Source organism: Trachypithecus francoisi, unplaced genomic scaffold, assembly GCF_009764315.1.
Source record: "Trachypithecus francoisi isolate TF-2019V2 unplaced genomic scaffold, Tfra_2.0 Lachesis_group11, whole genome shotgun sequence".
In the NCBI taxonomy this organism is placed as follows: Eukaryota; Metazoa; Chordata; class Mammalia; order Primates; family Cercopithecidae; genus Trachypithecus; species Trachypithecus francoisi.
Genome location: NW_022681456.1, coordinates 23,943,778 through 23,963,063, shown reverse-complemented (window position 1 = coordinate 23,963,063; position 19,286 = coordinate 23,943,778). Strand labels below are relative to the sequence as shown.

General features: G+C 40.0%; 1 protein-coding gene across 3 annotated transcripts in view; it reads left to right on the top strand.

Moving 5' to 3' along the window:
* Window positions 1-4,722: 4,722 nt before the first annotated feature.
* MYO1H (myosin IH) overlaps window positions 4,723-19,286 on the top strand; it is a 103,742-nt gene continuing 89,178 nt past the window's right edge. For all 3 annotated transcript variants that reach the window (XM_033220698.1, XM_033220699.1, XM_033220700.1), the window contains exon 1: window positions 4,723-4,804. In XM_033220698.1, coding sequence (XP_033076589.1) covers window positions 4,790-4,804 — 15 coding nt within the window. In that variant the 5' untranslated portion in view covers window positions 4,723-4,789. The remainder of the gene's footprint in view (window positions 4,805-19,286) is intronic.

The window sequence follows — 19,286 nt, the reverse complement described above, 5'->3', positions numbered from 1 at the left end:
AGACGGAGTCTTGCTCTGTCGCCCAGGCTGGAGTGCAGTGGCCAGATCTCAGCTCACTGCAAGCTCCGCCTCCCGGGTTCACGCTATTCTCCTGCCTCAGCCTCCGGAGTAGCTGGGACTACAGGAGCCCGCCACCTCGCCCGGCTAGTTTTTTTGTATTTTTTAGTAGAGACGGGGTTTCACCGTGTTAGCCAGCATGGTCTCGATCTCCTGACCTCGTGATCCGCCCGTCTCGGCCTCCCAAAGTGCTGGGATTACAGGCTTGAGCCACCGCGCCCGGCCTATTTGTAAATTTTCTACAGATACCTAGGTACTCCTGTTATCCCAAACCCCTAACCCATATGCCACTGGAGATATTTTAACAGAATCGAATGATCACAATGAGAGAGTAAGGGAAAAAAAATCAAAAGCAAGGACTAGAGTGTGTGTATATTATATGCTCCCGCTTGCATGTGTTTTAAACAATAAATGTATTTGTATATGTATATACATATTGATGAATGGAATGACTGAAAGAAAATAGAAGACATTATTGAAGGGGAAGTCTGGGAAACTGAGGAGTGGGATGGGAGCTAGTCTCTAGCTGACTCTCTTGGGACTTCTGTTCATTGAACAATGTACAAGGCATTGCACTAGGTGTATTACATAAGCTATTTCTTTAGTTTTTACCTAATGCCCTTTTTCTTTTCCATGATCCCATACAAGGTACATTCCATTTAGTCATAGTGTCTCCTTTGGCTTCTCTTGGCTGTGACAGTTTCTCAGACTTTCCTTATTATGGATGACCTTGACAATTTTGAGGAGTGCAAGGCAGGCATTTTGTAGGTTGCCCCAATATTTAAATTTGTCTGATGTTCTTCTCATCATTATATTGGTGTTATGGGTTATTTGGAAGACCACAGAGGCAGGGTGTTATTTTCATCACGTCGCATTAAGGGCATGTACTATCAACATGATATATGATAGTTGATGTTGACCTGACCTCTTTTTAAACTCAAAAATATTTTATGACACCAAGAAAATTGTTACAGCTAATAAATGAGGTCAACAAGGTTGCAGGATACAAGATCAATACACAAAAGTCAATTACACAAAAGTCAATTATATTTTTGTGTGCTGGCAATGAACAATCTGAAAATGAAATTAAAAAAATAACTCTACTTACAAAAGCATCAAGAAGAATAAAATACTTAGGAATAAAGTTAGCAAAAGAAGTGTAGGACTTGAACACTGAAAACTATAAAGTGTCATTGAAAGAAATTGAAGAAGACCTAAACAAATGGAAAGATATCCTATGCTCACAGATTGGAGGACTTAATATCATTAAGATGTCAATACTCCCCAAATTGACCTACACATTCAATACCATCCCTATCAAAATGCTATCTGATTTATTTGCAGAAATTGATAGGCTGACCCTAAACTTCATGGAAATGCAAGGAACCCAGAATAGCAAAAATCATCTTAAAAAAAGGGAAATGAAATTGGATGTTTTACATTTCCTGATTTTAAAACTGACTACAAAGCTACAGTGATCAAAACTGTGTGGTACAGGCATAAGGACAGACATATAGATCAATGGAATAGAATTAAAAGTTCAGGTGTAAACTACTGTGTTTATGGTCAACTGATTTTCAACAAGGGAGCCAAGATGATTCAATGGGGGAAAGAATAATTTTTCAACAAATGATGCTGAAACAACATACCACATGCAACATAATAAAGTTAGACCTCACCTTCACATAATATACAAAAATTTACTCAAAATGGATTAACTATAAAACTATTAGAAGAAAACACAGGTATACATCTTTGTGACCTTGGATTATGCAGTGGTTTCTTAGATATTATACTTAAAACATAAGAAACCAAAGGGGAAAAAATAGATAAATTAGGCTTCATCAAAATGTAAGTCTTTTGTGTTTCAAAGAATACTATCAAGCAAGTGAAAAGACAGCCTACAGAATGAGATAAAATATTTGCAAATCATATACAGTGTCAGATAAAGGTCTAGTATCCAGAATATATAAGGAGTTTCTACAACTCAACAACAAAAAGACAAAGAACCCATCTTGAAAATGGGCAAAGGATTTGCATAGACAGTTGTCCAAAGAAGGTATAGAAACGGCAAATACACATGAAAGGATGCTTAGCATCGTTAGTCATCAATGAAATGGAAATCAAAACCACAATGAGATACCACTGCACATCAATTAGCTTGACTAGAATAAAAAAGGTGAACAACAATAACACGTGTTGGCAAGAATTCGGAGAAACTGGAAACCTCATACATTGTTGGCGGGAATGTAAAAGGACATGGCCAGTTTGGAAAACAGTTTGGCAGGTCCTTAAAAAGTTAAACATAGAGTTAACACGTAACACCAGCAATTCCACTCCTAGGTATATACCCAAGAGAAATGAAAACAAGTCCACACAAAAGTTTGCACATGAATGTTCATAGCAGCATTATTTGCAATAACCAAAAAGTGGAAAAATCCCAAATGTCCATCAACTGATGAATAAGCAAAATGTGGTATATCCATATCAGAGACATTATGTGGCAATAAAAATGAAGTGTACTGGTTCATGCTACAACATGGATGAACCCTGAAGACACAATGCTAAGTGAAAGAAGCCAGTCATGAAAGGTCACATATTATTTGACTGTGTTCATATGAAACATCCATGATAGGCAAATCTATAGAGACAGCAGATTAGTGGTTTCCAGGTGCTAGGGTGGGGAAAGGGAGATCATAGATAATGGATATAGGGTTTCTTTTGAGCATCATGAAAATGTTCTCGAATTAGATAGTGATGATGATTGTACAACATCGTGAATCTACAATAGTCCCTCCGTATTTATGAGTTCCACTTTTCCACTTCCGTGAATTAAACCAACCTTGGATCAAAAGTATTCAGGGAAAAGTTTTCATCTGTATGAAGATATACAGACTTTTTTTTGTCATTGTTGCCTAGACGATATAGTATAACAACTATTTACATAGCATTTACATTCTATTAGGTATTATAAGTTACCTAACAATGATTTAAAGTATACAGGAGGATGTGTATAGGTTATATGCAAATACTATGCCATTTTATATCAGGTACTTGAGTATCCACGGGTTTTCGAAGGTCCTGGAACCAATCACCTACGGATACTGAGGTACAACTGTACTTAAAAAATGAATTGTATGCTTTAAATAGGTGAATGTTATGTTATATGTGATTTTTATTTTAATTAAAATATATTTCAGACGTGCAAAAATGTATAAAGAATCATGTAGGCCAGGCACGATGGCCCACACCTGTAATTCCAGCACTTTGGGAGGCTGAGGCAGATGGATCACTTGAAGTCAGGAGTTCGAGACCAGCCTGGTCAACATGGTGAAACCTTATCTCTACTAAAAATACAAAAATTAGCTGGATGTGGTGACAGGTGCCTTGTTAATCGCAGCTACTCAGGAGGCTGAGGAAGGAGAATTACTTGACCCTGGGAGGTGGAGGTTGCAGTGAGCTGAGATCCTGCCACTGTGCTCCAGCCTGGGTGACAGAGCAAGACTCCATCTCAAGAAAAAAAATAAATTAAATTTCAAAATTGAAATATATGTATATTATATATTTTAAAAAACATTTTAATATACTATTTCTGGTTGTCCCTTTGTAACCAAATCAAGGATATATTACCTATTCAATTACAAAAATGGAATTGTTTCTTAAAAAAAAAATCGATCAAAAATTAGAGTGTCCAAAGAATTATGAGCATGTTTCTGCTCTTGTCAAGGCTTGTGTTAGGGGTTCTCCAATAGGATATATACAGAGAGAGAGAGATGCATGAAATGGGATTAATAAATCAAATCCTGAGGTCAGTTGCCACCCCACAGTCCTCCATCCAACAGGGGGTGCTGTCTGGGTTCGAATTAACCCCGCACTGAATCCACCGTCCGTACTCTTAGCCGTGATCACGTTGCAGTAGCAGGCTCAAGTTTGGGGCCCAAGGCATACAATGTGGTTGGGTAATGGGTGGGGTTCTCTGAAAGAACAAGAATACAACTTTATAAATATACCATGAGGTCCAGACCAGGAAGGGGTGAACTCTGAACTTCACGGTAAACCCATCTGTAACTTAACCACCTCCAATATCAGCAACCTTGTGATTTTTAACGAGATGATAGTACCCCTGCCTTACTGTATCATCTGAAAATAGTAATAAAATGAAAGTAAAGTCCAGAGTCTCCGTATTATGAAACCTTGAAGTTACCCAATCAACTTGATTCCCTGAAGATTAAGGATATAAAGTTTTCCAAACAGAGCCAACAAGTGCTTCCAGCAGGAGTTCCCTATAGCTGGATCCTAGGTGTAAGGGATTGGGAGAATTTTCTTCTCCCTCCCTCCTTTCTTTCTTACTTTATTTTATTATTTTATTTTATTTTATTTATTTATTTAGCATAGCTCACTGAGGGTCCTGCCATTATTTCAATAGTCAGCGACTGGTCAGGAATATAAGCAACTAATCAAAGATCAGCAGTGTCTGTAACATAATCTCAAGGGAGGTCGGGTTTCCAGTTCTTATCTCCCTGGAGCAGCCCTGTGTGCCTACAGGTAGATGGCCATAAGATGCAGTCTCTGCCTCCCACTGTAAATTATTAACTCAGCTCCGCCCCACAAGCTAGAATCACCTCATACCTTGTTGCTGGGTGTCATGCATCACAGAATCATAAGTCAGTGGGAAGCAAGTTTTGAATGGCTCAAGAAGAATAGTTGTTAACAACCTGCTGTCCCTCTGTGCATGATGGAATCCAAGGTAATGTGACTTGAACACTTGAAGGTGGTCACACTTGGTGACCTCTTTTCTACCCAGAACTTTCCAAATGACTATAATGCTGGGTCTCCGTTGGGCCTGGAGAGAGAACTGGGTTTGTGAATAAGATTCTGAATTTATTTAATTGATCATTTAGATGTCTCCCTTCTGTTGGTGGGGGCTAGTATGACGATTTAGAACCAAAGAGTGGGAGCGTTACCAATTCATTTCAAATTGGTCTAGAACAGCGTGCTGTTCAATAAAGATAGAAATGGTCTCTGTTAGCACTGCCTAATGCAAGAGCCATCGGCCACGTGTGACTACTGAGTGGTTGAACTGAGGCTGGTGTCTGGGGAACTGAATTGTAAATTTGACTGAATTTTCACTAATTTAAATAGCCACATGTGGCTGGTGGCTACTGTGCTAGTGCGGTTGGATCTTAAATAATAGATGGTGACCTCGTGTAGAAGGAAATAGTAGGTCACGTAAGACTATTGGTACATTTTCTTCATTACCCTAGATACCTTGTGTTTCCTTTTAAATGTGATAAGCCCAACTTTGTCCCAGGTAACGATCATTTTAAGAAGCTAAAACTGAGCTGGTTTTATTGTGGTATTTTATTACCATTATAGACAATGGTAAAGCTCTCCTGGGAAGATGGAAGACAGAACTTGAGTGTCAAACCTATTGCTTCTTTCCAGGAGTTAATTATAGGCATAAAGACTTCCAAGGACATGTTTTCTGGGTTTCAATAGCATAATCATCTCATGTGTTCTCTATTTAGAAAACATTATCTGTTGAAGGATTGTTTCTCCTCCTGCCTAGACAGCCAAAAAGCTTACAGAAATGTTTATGGATGTAGTTAGAATAATTTAGTAGCTGTTCACAGAAGCCTCAGGCACCATGAAGAAACACTAGCTACAGTTTGTCATTGATCCATTCAGTCAATTACCCATTTCTATAGCACTGAATACTGTCACCTTGGCAACTGGTAACTCAAAATGGTACTGTCCTTGACCGAAAATGTATCTGAATGCCCAGAACAAAGTCCTGCTTTTAGTTGCCATTCTTGCATATCTCAAAGTGGTAACTCCAGGAAGCATCATTCATTGGGAGAAAATAATTTAGTTGATGGACAGAGAGGAGTATTCACTGTAGGTCCTGCAATGAAAGAACAGATGGGCCTGTCCTCAAGGTCACATGTGCCTTTTGTTTTATTGTCATGGCTTTACAAAATGCATGTAGAAGTAACCATGCAGATTGACTTATACATAGTTACACTTTTTTGAAAAATGGATGAAGCTCTTCCTTCTTATGAATTAATTCCCAGATTCCTTTGGTAAAACATTATTTGGATGGAGTTTACTCCAGAGTAAAAAAGAACAAACTGGGCTGGGCATGGTGGCTTGTGCCTATTAATCCCAGCACTTTGGAAGGCCGAAGTGGGAGGATCTCTTGAGAGTAGAGTTCGAGAGCAGACTGAGCAATATAGTATGACTCCCCTCTACAAAAAAATCAAAAAGGAGCTGGATGTGGTGGTACATGCCTGTGGTCCCAGCTACTCCAGAGGCTAAGGTGGGAGGATCACTTGAGCTAGGGAGGTCAAGGCTGCAGTGAGCTGGGATCATGCCATGCACTCAGCCTGAGTGACAGTGTGAAAACCTGTCTCAAAAAAAAAAAAAAAAAAAACCGGGTACAGTGGCTCATGCCTGTAATCCCAGCACTTTGGGAGGCCAAGGTGGGCGGATCACGAGGTCAGGAGATCTAGAATATCCTGGCTAACACAGTGAAACCCCATCTCTACTAAAAATACAAAAAAATTAGCCGGATGTCGTGGGGTGGCAGATGGGGGGGCCGCCTGTAGTCCCAGCTACTCGGGAAGCTGAGGCAGGAGAATGGCATGAACCCAGGAGGCAGAGCTTGCAGTGAGCAGAGATTGCGCCACTGCACTCCAGCCTGGGCGATGGAGGGAGGCTCCGTCTCAAAAAACAACAACAACAACAAATGTTAATTGGAAATATTAGAGATGGAGCCATTCAAAAATGACCTTGGAAGGAGCTGAGTTTGATGAACAAAGCAAAATGAAGAACTGAAGCACTATGAATAACAATGCTGATTTTAGCGAGCATTTGCTTTGTGCCATTGATAGCCATTGTCCACATGGTGGCATATTTAGTTTGCGGGTGATTCATTCAAAAGCTCACTTTATGCAAATCATCTGGGCAGTTGCCTCTTCTCTCCAAGTTAGTTGGGTTGTAGGGAACCCATAAACTCCTGATATGGTTTGGCTGTGTCCCCACCCAAATCTCATCTTGAATTGTAGCTCCCATACTTCCCTTGGGTTGTGGGAGGGACCCAGTGGGAGAGAATTGAATCATGGGGGCAGTTTCCCCCATACTGTTCTCACGGTAGTGAATAAGTCTCATGAGATCTGATGGTTTTATCGGGAAAACCCTTTCACTTGGCTCTCATTCTCTTCTCTGCCACCATGTGAGACGTAGCTTTCACTTTCCACTGTGGTTGTAAGGCCTCCCCAGCCATGTGGAACTGGGAGTCCATGGAACCTCTTTCCTTTGTAAATTGCCTAGTCTCAAGTGTGTCTTTATTAGCAGCGTGAAAACGAACTAATACAGCTCCCTGTCAGATAATGAGGAAGAGACTCATGGCTTATATCCATGTTCATTCAATGTTTATAGAAGGTGACTTCTACTGTTTCAGATGAGCACTTTTCCATGGTTCCGATATATTTTCCTGACTTTATAACACATCAAAGAATCAAATTGATATAGGTAATTTAAAAAAGATTTTTATTTTAAAATAATGATAGACTCACAAGAAGTAACAAAAATAATACAGAGAGATCTCAAATATCCCTCAATGGTTACATCTTACATAATTAGAGCACAATATCTAAACCAGGACAAATAATGTTGGTACAATGTGCGTATACAGTTACATGCCATTTTGTTACATCTGTAGAGTTATGGAACAACCGCAATCAGTAGTAATTATTTTTACCCTGAGTGTCTTAAGTGCTAATTAATTAAGCTCATTAAGCCTTGAATAGACTCATTCTCATGTTCCATTCGTAGGCAGGTTCACTAGAAGATGGGAGAAGTGGTGTACAAGTAATATGTTGGGTTCAGCGCATAACTGGGTTAGATAAATTACTTCTTGGATCTTATTTCAGAGACCTTTAGTTTTAATTTTGCAACTGATCTTACTATCGCTGATTTTCACATCAAAACTTGAATTTAAACCTGGCTAGGATATTTTTATATTATTACTGTAACGACTCTTATGCCAGGTAAAAATATGAAAACTTTCCTCCCATCAGCCTCCACTATCTTACCTTATCTTTTGACTAACAAAATTAACATTTCATATCAAAACCATGGGGGAGGGGGAGCCAAATCACACATTTTCAACACATACACTTATGACAATATTTTAAGTAACTTCCTAATTAACCACCTTCTTATTGGTATCTGCTTAAAAGCCATCTAAAAGATTAGACATTGTGTCCAGACCTGGTGCCTTGTTCACTGCTCCTGTAATTGCATTCTATTTCTAAAGAGATTGTAAATTCCTGGGGACCAGGTACCTCCTATAATGCCTGGCACACAGTAGATGCTCAGAAAATATTTGCTGATTGGTTGTTCAGCATTTGGGTTCACTTGAAAAATAAGAAGAAAGCCCCCATGGCTAGGATGATTGCAATCACATTCATGTCCCTATTGGAGTCACTCAAATTTCCAGTATGATCATTTCCTTCTTAAGCTGAAAATACAGATTCCGGGGTAAACGTTTCTAATAGTTTTTGCAGATGCCGCAAAATTATTTCATTTAGTCTCTGCTTGGTAAAAGCAGCATCTAGTGTGGAAGATGCCGTGGTTGTTGGAGATGCTGCTTCAAATTACTGCATGCTTTTACTCATCACTGTCATATGTAGAAAAGGAAACTCTATTTTCCCTTCTATGTTATTTTCTAGACATTCAGGATTCCATAAGATATACTTTGCTCTCTTTGCTTCAGAATGTAACTTTTACTAGTGAGTGGCACAAGAAATTTCTCTCAATACAGTTCAGAAGATGAAGCCTTTTTTCTCTTTTGGGGAATCAATTCCTTGTCATCACATAAGCCTGGCTCTGTTCATAATACCACTTTTATTTTTTCCACAAAAATAGCCTTTTAATTACATAAATGATAAATGATCATTGTAGAAAGGTATAGGAAATTGTAAGAAAATGACAATGATCTGAAATTCTGCCAGCCCTGGCTAAGCATGACACATCGAGGCCCATGCATCTTGCATTTCTTCGTGTGCATAAGCATATTCAGCCCTCACCTCTCACCTCCCACTCTCCACCTCCTTCCCCCAGGGTCTTTATGTAATTGTCTTCATGGTCATAGAAACATATGGGGCTATTTGGGTAGCTACCCACATACATATATGAATGTATTTTCATCATTGTTTATTCTGCAAACCTAGAATCCTTATTACACACACTTTTGCTACATCTTGCATGTCTCATTATAGACATCCCTTGGGCCTTTTAGCATAGATCTAACAGATTATTTTTCTCCCTGACACTGTATGATGAAGCATGTTAAAACACAGAGAAGAAGAAATTGTACAGAAAACACCCACTACCTAGATTCTACCATTAACCTATTACTTATGCTTATTTTTCGTCTATCTATCCCTGTAACCACTAATCTATCTTATTTTGGGGGGATAGATTTCAAAGAAAGTTGCAGACATCAGCATACTTCCCCCTGAATGCTTTGCACACCTGCCATTAGTCAGTGTTCAGTGTTTTTTCTTTCGAGGTAAATAGTATATACAATCTAAAGCACTAACCTTGGCTATATCCTTTGGTAAGTTTTGATGAAGGTATATACCTGTGTGACCCAAATCCCTATTGAGACACAGAGCACCACTATTACCCCAAAAGGTATTCTCATGCCCCCACCCAATTTAATACCACTTTTAGTAGAGTCTTTAAGTGGTGACATTTGTTGATGAAAATAATTGTAGTCCTTAATATTAATCCTATAATCAAGGGTACTTGCCCCAAATGCTCATAAACAATATTATTGTGAGGCCGGGCACAGTGGTTCATGCCTGAAATCCCAGCACTTTGGGAGGCCGTGATGGGTGGATCACCTGAGATCAGGAGTTTGAGACCAACCTGGCCAACATGGTGAAACTCCATCTCTACTAAATACAAAAATTAGCCAGGTATGGTGGTACACACCTGTAATCCCAGCTACTCGGGAGACTGAGGCAGGAGAATTGCTTGAACCTGGGAGGCAGAGGTTGCAGTGAGCCAATATTGCGCCATTGCACTCCAGCCTGGATGGCAGAGCGAGACTCCATCTCAATAAATAAATTAATTAATTTTAAAAATATTGAGGTTATAGAACTTACCGGGAAATAAACTGTTGTTTGAATTTTGATTCCTAAACTTGTAATTCTAGATGTTTCAAATCTAAATGATGTGATATTTGAAATATATTTAGGTGTGTCGTTCTTAATTTATGAAGATGAATCACGTTATTTTAAAAATAATCTAAAACCATATATAAAATGTTATCCCAGTATTACTTATACACACACACACATGCATGGGGTGGGGAGAACCAGAAGGAAAATTCCACAATAAGCAGTCTTGCTCTGTCACCCAGGCTAGAGAGCAGTGGGGCGATCTCAACTCACTGCAACCTCCGCCTCCCAGGTTCAAGTGATTCTCCTGCCTCAGCCTCCTGAGTAACTGGTATTACAGGTACCCACCACCACACTTAGCTAATTTTTTTTATTTTTAGTAGAGACGGTGTTTCACCATGTTGGCCAGGCTGGTCTCTCAAACTACGGACCTCAGGTGATCTGCCCACCTCAGTCCCCAAAGTACTGGGATTCAGGCGTTAGCCACCGCACTTGGCCACCAGTGGTAATTTCTGAGCAGTGGGATTATGAATGATTTTTATTCTCTTTGTTGCATTTTTTTCAGAATGTCTAAAATAAAGGTGTAATTCTTTTGTAATCAAACAAAAAAAATCCCATTTTAAAGAACTTTAGGGGCTTTTAATAGCTGTTTATTTAATAAGTATATTTTTCATCCCCATCTGTCTTATCACAAATCATTCAGTGCAATAACAAAATTCAGAAAAGTAAAATTGTAAGAATTGTACACATTTATCTTTATTTCTTACATATTTGTTATGCAAGGGGTGACTGTGTATGCTCGTTCTTCGTCTTTTATTCTCTGTCTCCTCCCTTGCCATAATAAGCTATAAAAATCCCAGCCTGAAGCCGGGCACGGTGGCTTAAGCCTGTAATCCCAGCACTTTGGGAGGCTGAGGCAGGTGGATCACAAAGTCAGGAGATCGATACCATCCTGGCTAACACAGTGAAATCTCTTGTCTCTACCAAAAAAAGAAAAAAATACAAAAAATTAGCCAGGCATGGTGGCGGGCGCCTGTAGTCCCAGCTACTCAGGAGTCTGAGGCAGGAGAATCACTTTAACCCAGGAGGTGAAGGTTATAGTGAGCCGAGATCACGCCACTGCACTCCAGCCTGGGTGACAGAGTAAGACTGTCTTAAAAGAAAAGAAAGAAATCCCAGCCTGCAATTCCCAGGTTACCACATGCCCAGGATAAGTGCCCAAGATGTCTGCCCTTTAGGGAATGAATGCTTCCAGTAAACATAGCCAGTTTCTGGCTAAAGAGCTTGTATATTTTGCTTTTTATTTAAAAATTGGGACAGAAAAAAATATGTTTCTTCAAGAAGAGGGATCTTAGGAACTAGCAGTATCTTTTTGGTTTTGGTGTCTGTCTAGCCTTTACTTTTACAGATTTGAGATTAGACCTTTTTGGCCCAAGTTTCCAGAAGGGAAAGTTTAGTATTACAAAAGAGAAATAGCCTGACTTGCATTTGATATGGAGGAAAAGGGACTGGAAAAATTCTAATAAGGTCTAGTTGTGGGAAAAGAAGGAAAAGCTGGGCTTGCCATCTGCACAGTCACTAGGCCCTGAGTCCCTGGTAGCCAGAGCTTGGCAGAAGCCTATCCTGGTCGTTTTGGTTCCTTCCTCCCTCCTCTGTGAGCCCCCTTTTCCACCCCACAGTGTTTGGTGGAGTTTTCTGTCTCTGGTGGTCTTCAACTTCAACATGAATGTTTCTGTATTCACACGACTTCAGGGGAATAGCAATTCCCCGTGCGTTCAATCTTCTTTAACTTAATCTTTTAATTTTCCCTAGATCACGGGGGAAATGTATGACTGGCTCATATTCACACCCATGTAATTTAAACAGCAAAGTGCCCCTGAGTCACCTGAGGGGACTTGTTAAAATGCAGATTCTGACTCAAGCAGGACCCATGGATGCTCGAACTGCATCCATGGACCACAGTTTAAGGGCTTATAGCTATGGGCCTGGGATACCCTTACAGAAATGATCTACGATGGCTGTCAAGCATGCAGCTTCCTGGGCCCTCTCTTGTGGGTTTTCTAGATCCACTAGGATGCTAAAGTTTGCATGTAAAATTCCTGCATGCTGAGGTTTGAGAACCACAGCCTTAGGTTTTTGTGTTTTTGTTTTTTGGGGTTTTTTTTGTTTTTTCTTTTGAGACGAAGTCTCACTCTGTCACCCAGGCTGGAGTGCAGTGGCCTGATCTCGGCTGACTGCAACCTCTGCCTCCCCAGTTCAAGTGATTCTCCTGACTCAGCCTCCCAAGTAGCTGGGATTACAGGCGTGTGCTGCCACACCTAGCTTTTTTTTTTTTTTTTTTTTTTTTTTTTTTTTTTTTTTTGGTATTTTTAGTAGAGATAGGGTTTCATCATGTTGGCCAGGCTGATCTTAAACTCCTGACCTCAAGTGATCTGCCCGCTTCAGCCTCCCAAAGTGCTGGGATTACAGGCGTGAGCCACCACACGTGGCCACAGCCTTAGCTTTAAGTGGTTTCTAAATGTGCGTCAAGTCACAACCACTTTTAACCAAGTATTATTTAAACAGCCCTTTTTGGGTGATGAATAATTTAAAAGCCATGTTGAAAGCTGTCTACTGTGTGAAGTCCACTAATTTTCTTATTAATCCAAGGGACTTAGACTGAGATGAAAAAACAAACAAACAAAAAAAAAACACCCTGAAAAAAATTTGCATTTGATGATCCAAACAGGTTTTAACATAATCCATTGTCAATATCCAATTTCTACTGAGTGTTTGCAAGGCTCCCAGACCATGAAATATCTCTCTTTTGTTCCAGGGAAAGATCGCTGCAGACACCAGGAGGATTCTCCTTAAGGCAAGAAAAGCTCCCTTTTTTTAATTTTTTTTTTTATTTTACAAGATCAGCTACAAACTCTTTTAGGTAAACAACTTCAAAGAACTTCATGGGCTCTGGGAAGGCTTAAATGTGATCAGAATATATATCCTGTGTTTAAAACTGCTATAAACTTCCAACAATCTTTTTTTCTAACATTTATCAGTAGGAAGCAGTGCAAGAAGACTAGGCTTTGCATTTAATGTTTTTTAACCCTCTATTTATGCTGAAAAAGATGGTCATGTAATGGCATGTGTTTTTTTTCCCCCCTCCACTTATAACTCCCATGGGCCAATTAAGACTATGAACTGTTCTCATTTTTACTAGGAGACTATTTAATCCCTAAGGTAATTTAGAAGCACTATTCTGTTTGCTGATATTCATAATTATACGCATTCAGTGGTGATTAAGAGGCTGCAGCTGGATAATAAAACACCAACAGTCTCCTTGTTGTTACATAAAAAGATAATCCTTCATTTCAACTGTACAGCTGTCAGTGTTGGGTAAGTCAAACACATAAAAACTTGCAATATTATCTTTCTTAGATTTGATCCTTGTAAATTCCGTAGCTAAGACCCCTTGAATCAAAGCATCAGACCATGCTTCTTTCTTGATGTGTGTTTGGTTTACATTTTAGCTGCCACTGAGTATTATTCCAAACTGAGGACAGCACCTTGTGAGGGGCTTCCTAGAGAGCAGTCCTCTCCGTCTGGTCATTGAACAAAAATGCATTCAGTTATATGAGGAAAGTACTGCCTGCTCTTTGCAGCATTAATTTCTGGTTTGTGTTTGGTGAGCCAGGAAGCAATCATGGGTCTGGAAAGGTGATGTCTCAACTCGGGTTCTAAATAACATTCTTTTTCAACACTGTTAGGTGCTGTGAACACAGAGCTGCTGGGAATAAAAAAGGTCCTAATTTAGAAGTATCCCAACTCCACATTTGAGGGATATATTATAAACCATTAAACATTGATTGGAAAAGGGTTATATTTGAAATTCCACTTTGCTTCTCTTGGTATGTGCAGTTTTAAAATACCATTGATTCAGAAATATGGTTCCTTTTTTTTTTTTTTTTTTGAGACGGAGTCTCGCTCTGCCGCCCAGGCTGGAGTACAGTGGCCGGATCTCAGCTCACTGCAAGCTCCGCCTCCTGGGTTCACGCCATTCTCCTGCCTCAGCCTCCTGAGTAGCTGGGACTATAGGCGCCCGCCACCGCGCCCGGCTAATTTTTTTTTTTGTATTTTTAGTAGAGACGGGGTTTCACTGTGGTCTCGATCTCCTGACCTTGTGATCCGCCCGCCTCGGCCTCCCAAAGTGCTGGGATTACAGGCGTGAGCCACCGCGCCCGGCCAGAAATATGGTTCCTAAGGAAAGAATGATGTGTGCTAAACAGGACATTGAACAGGGCTGGCATACTTTTTCTGTAAAGGCCAGATAGTAAGTATCTTAGGCTCACCTCTTTGTAGCATAAAAGTAGCCACAGGCAAACATAAATGTGTCTGTGTTCCAATAAAACTTTATTTATGGATACTGAAATTTGAATTTCATATAATTTTCTCATGCCATGAAATACTATTCTCTTGATGTTTTTTCCTCCCAACCATTTAAAAATGTAAAAGCCATTCTTAGCTCAAGGGTCATTCTAAAATAGGCAGTGGGCTGGATTGGGTCCATAGGCCGTCATTTGCTGATTTTTCATGCAGAGCATCAAAACTGTTTTTGCTTTTTGAATTTCCTTGACCACTCACTGAGTTTCTACAATTGGCATCATTATGAATATTGCTTTCTACTTAAGCATCCACTGATATCTAGTATGTTCTTAGGTTTGACTCAATGACCAGAGGCAGTTTTCAATAACACATCGTGACAATTACCAGAAGCAAATGTAATGTGCAAATATCAGGACTGCTATCATAAGAAAAATAACAATACAGTGACACAAGGATTTTTTTAGAAATGTAAAAAGGTTTACAAGACTGTAAACCTGAAGTCCTGGTTGCTTTTTAAGCTTTAGACATGAGGCAACCACAGGATTCTATGTTAGGGGAGAAATAGAAACAATAATCTCCCCTTTTTGATGGTATAATCAAGTTGATCTCTTTTGGTTTTGCTATTTCCCTGCTGTCTCCACAAGGCTAACTCATTTTCAAGGCTAACTAAAACAGGCTTCTCACCTACTTGGCTTCCCCAGCTGTCATTTTATAAAGAGTAAGTTGAAAACGAAAGTGTGGGCTTCATCTCCAGGACTGTTGTCCTGATTATTTTCTTTGAGGGAAAATACAACAGAATTTTGACATACAATGTTTTTGAAAGGCTTTTTATGAAAGCCAGTTCCTATTCTGACTCACTGGTTTCCTCTCAGTGCGTTCTGCAAGCCTCATGAGATAGTGTGTTCTCTGCAGTATGCAGAGTAAAAGCGATACCATGAGTGTTTTAGGTCTGTACATATTCCTGTATAGTTAGTTACAACAGATAATCTGGCGAGGCTTTAAGATTTTTTTTTCCTTCACCACTTCTAGGGGAAGGATCCTGTGGTGTTAAAAAAAAAAAAAAAAAAAAAAGCTCTAAAATAAATATTTCCCAACCTTTCCAATAGGGTTTTGGGCCTTTGGGTATGAGTTTTTAGTAAAATTTTTAAACACAGACGTTCAAGGAATATACACCCAGCCGCCCATTGGTAGTTGACATGTGGGCCCTCGCTAATGTATAGCAAGTGTTTCAAACTGTTGTTAGCAAAGATGGTTTTCGGTGTCTGCCCGGGAGATGGCCTTCCGCTACGGGAGGGCAGGAGGTGGCCGGGGATCTGTCCCCGCTCACTAACCTAACCGTGGTTCGGATTTCTGGCCTAAACCCAGACATTTGAGCGCCTCATAGCTCATGGGGAACCTGACAGGCAATTGTATTATGAAAGCTGACATGCTGAATGGACGCTTCTTAACGATATTCTTTACCTGTCTCTTTGTGTTAAAGTGGGAACAAGCAAAGTAGCAGAGGAGAGAGTCGACCCAGGCGGGAGGGAGGTGGCAGGTGGAATGAAATCTCGGGCAGTTTCATGTGTGGAGCTGATGTCGCCGGCATAACAAGAAAGGGTTGCACAGAACAAATCTCTATTGTTCCCTGTCATCTTTAAATGAGTGTCAGAGTAGGCAGGGGGGCTTTGACCGTTAACCGCACAATTTAGCCTGCCTGTTGTGTCCCGCGGGCCCCACCTCCTTGGAGTTTCTCAGATTAGAAAAGAAGGCCCCAGCCCCTTATAAATGGGCCATCTCTTGTTCTTTGTGTCCGGACTGCCTAGTGTGAAATCCACAGTGACGTTAAATGTTTTCTAATGAATAATTACTGAAAGGAAATGGAGGGCTATATGTGTAATGGATTGTAGCGCATTAAAATGTTTTATTTTGCGCACAAAAATGTTGTCCTTCACAAGCACCATGATTGTTGCGAAAAGGCCTTTGTGCGGACCTGTTTCAATGGATTATCTGCAAGCGTTTCCATCCCAAATGGGAATCAAAGGGCGTCTTTGGCAAACTAATGTTTTTCAAGATGGCAGCCATGAAACGCAGTTAGTATTTAAAGTTGCAGGGTTTAAAGGAATGTTTGAACTCAGGAGATTTTCTCACTTACTTTCCCCCCTTTTGATTTGGGAAAGTGAAGCGACTCCCCCCGACCTCTGTCCTGTTCCGGCGGCCGGACGGTCAGCCCTTTACAAGATTCTTGGAGCCTATTTCTTAGGAACAAGCTAGAGGTCCCAGGAATGGGGAGCTGGCACTTTCTCTTGGCTACCCTTTTTTTTTTTTTTCCTTCCTTCTTTCTTTCTTTTTTTTTTTTTTTTAATTTCCTGAATGTATGTGGATAAATATGAGTACTGCAGGGAATTTCAAATGTCACCTCGTTGTGAACTTACTCAGATTTTCCCAGTGGGTTTTACTGGGGAAAGTATTGGGATTTGGGTGGCTATTCATTGTCTCTCTAAATACTGAGACCCTTGAGTTCGTGTACCAGCTCTAATCGGTTTATGACAAAATTAATGGGAGTTTCTGGTGCCTCATGAATCAATGTGAACTTCAGAGTTTCAATGACGTTTTGTTGCCAATTAGGCGACCACCATAGCCAGGGTCTAGCCTGCCCCCATCTCTCTTCTCTCTCTCTCTCTCTCTACTAATAATAATGAGGACTAAAAACAAGAATAGCTGTGGTTTTCTGATGACTGTAGGCTAAACATTTTGTGAAGCACATAGTTTTCTAACTTCTCAAGCATCTGCCTTCATGAGGGTAGAGAGTAGGTGTGTTTATTCCATGGAAAATATTTCCTTGGTCCTCATGGAAGATGTGTGAGCTGGAGTCAAAAGAATCTATAGTCTTGCTCTTTCTCCATGAGAACAATCATACTGAACTCCATAAAGAAAAAAACAAATAAGCATTTCTCAACTGTGAATTAGAGAGGTTAACAGAAATAAATCTTGTTTGCAAGACTGTGCCTGAAATCTTGGTTGGTTTTTACATTTTAGGCATGAGACAACCACAGGATTCTATGTTAGGAGAGAAATAGAAACAATAATCTGCACCTTTGGAAAGTATAATGGAGTACTGATAGAGTCTCCTTCCCAACCTAGGAACAAAACTCATGTCTATCAAGTTGTTCTCTTTTCCTTTTGCTGTTTCCCTGCTGTCTCCACAAGTCTGATTTTCCAGATAAAATAAGACTTCTCACCTACTTGGTTTCCCCAACTGTAATTTTATAAAGAATAAGTTAAAAATCAAAGTGTGGCCTTTCTCTGACTATTGGAACTGTTGTCCCAATTCTTTTCTTCAAAGGAAAATACAACAGAATTTTGCCATGCAATGTTTTTAAAAGGCTTATTATTGTAGGACATAACCCGTACACTGAAAAGTGCATAAAATAAATGTGCAACTTAATAAATTATTATAAAGCATACACCCATGTGGTAACCATCCAGGTAAAGACATAGATTCTAGCACCCCAGAAGCCCCTCGTGGTACCTCCTTCATTTAACTCCCTTCATACCCACTAAAGATAACCACTATTTGGATTTTCATGACTCGTTTTTGAGTCATTTGCTGAGGATTTACCCTACAAAAAGGCCTGAAAAATATCAAACTAGTTTCACAAAGTGAAAGCATCCAGATGATTCTAACTGGCATAGAGATGAGCATAGTTATGTCTTAATACATATCACAAAAACTAGCAGGCCAGGTGCAGTAGCTCATGCCCATAATCCCAGCACTTTGGGAGGCCGAGGCAGGCAGATCACTTGAGCTTAGGAGTCCATGCCCAGCTTGAGCAACATGGCGAAACCCTGTCTCTATGAAAATTTTTTAAAAATTAGCCAGGTGAGGTGGGATGTGCCTACATGGTCCCAGCTACTCAGAGGCTGAGGCAGGAGGATCACTTGAGCCCAGGAAGTCGAGGTTGCGGTGAGCTGTGATCGTGCCACTGCACTCCAGGAGCCTGGGTGACAGAGCAAGACCTTGTCTCACCAAAAAAAAAAAAAAAAAAGAAGAAGAAGAACTAACCAGCAAACCCAATGCTTTGCTCTATAGACACGATTACATAGAACAAGATGAAGGGAGACGCTGTTGTTGTTAATCTTGCATCAGTGCAAATAAAACAATTGAGTCAATAACAGAAAAGGTGAGATTTAGACAGAGCAAAAATCGCAAGTGAATCTCGCAGCCATGGGGGTCATTAATAATTGTCTTTGGATTGGGGCAGCTTGCCTTCTGTTTAAGTTTGGAAAAAGAAAGCAGATAGCCAATAACATTTATTGCTCAGCCACCCAAAGGTTTAGTAATTCTGTCAGCAAAAATGAGAGCTCTTCCTTATAAACCACAAGTCACCAAACAATTGTTGAGTGACATCAACATGTGCTGTGTGTCCTTAATTATTTTCTTGGGAGAAGGCAGGACTCCGTTGACTGTGAGGTGTATTGAAAGGACATCTTCCTGTATTCAGCCTTCTAATTTTGATTTGAATTCTGGTTTGAGCCAAAAGATAATCTTTTTTCTTCTGCGTTTAAATTTTATTATTGAAAATTATGTCATTCACCATGTTTTGTTGTGTAGGGGAGAAAAGGCACTATCTTTTTGAACTTTGCAGGTTCATTGCTGAGACACCAATTACAAAAGACAGATTAACAAGAGAA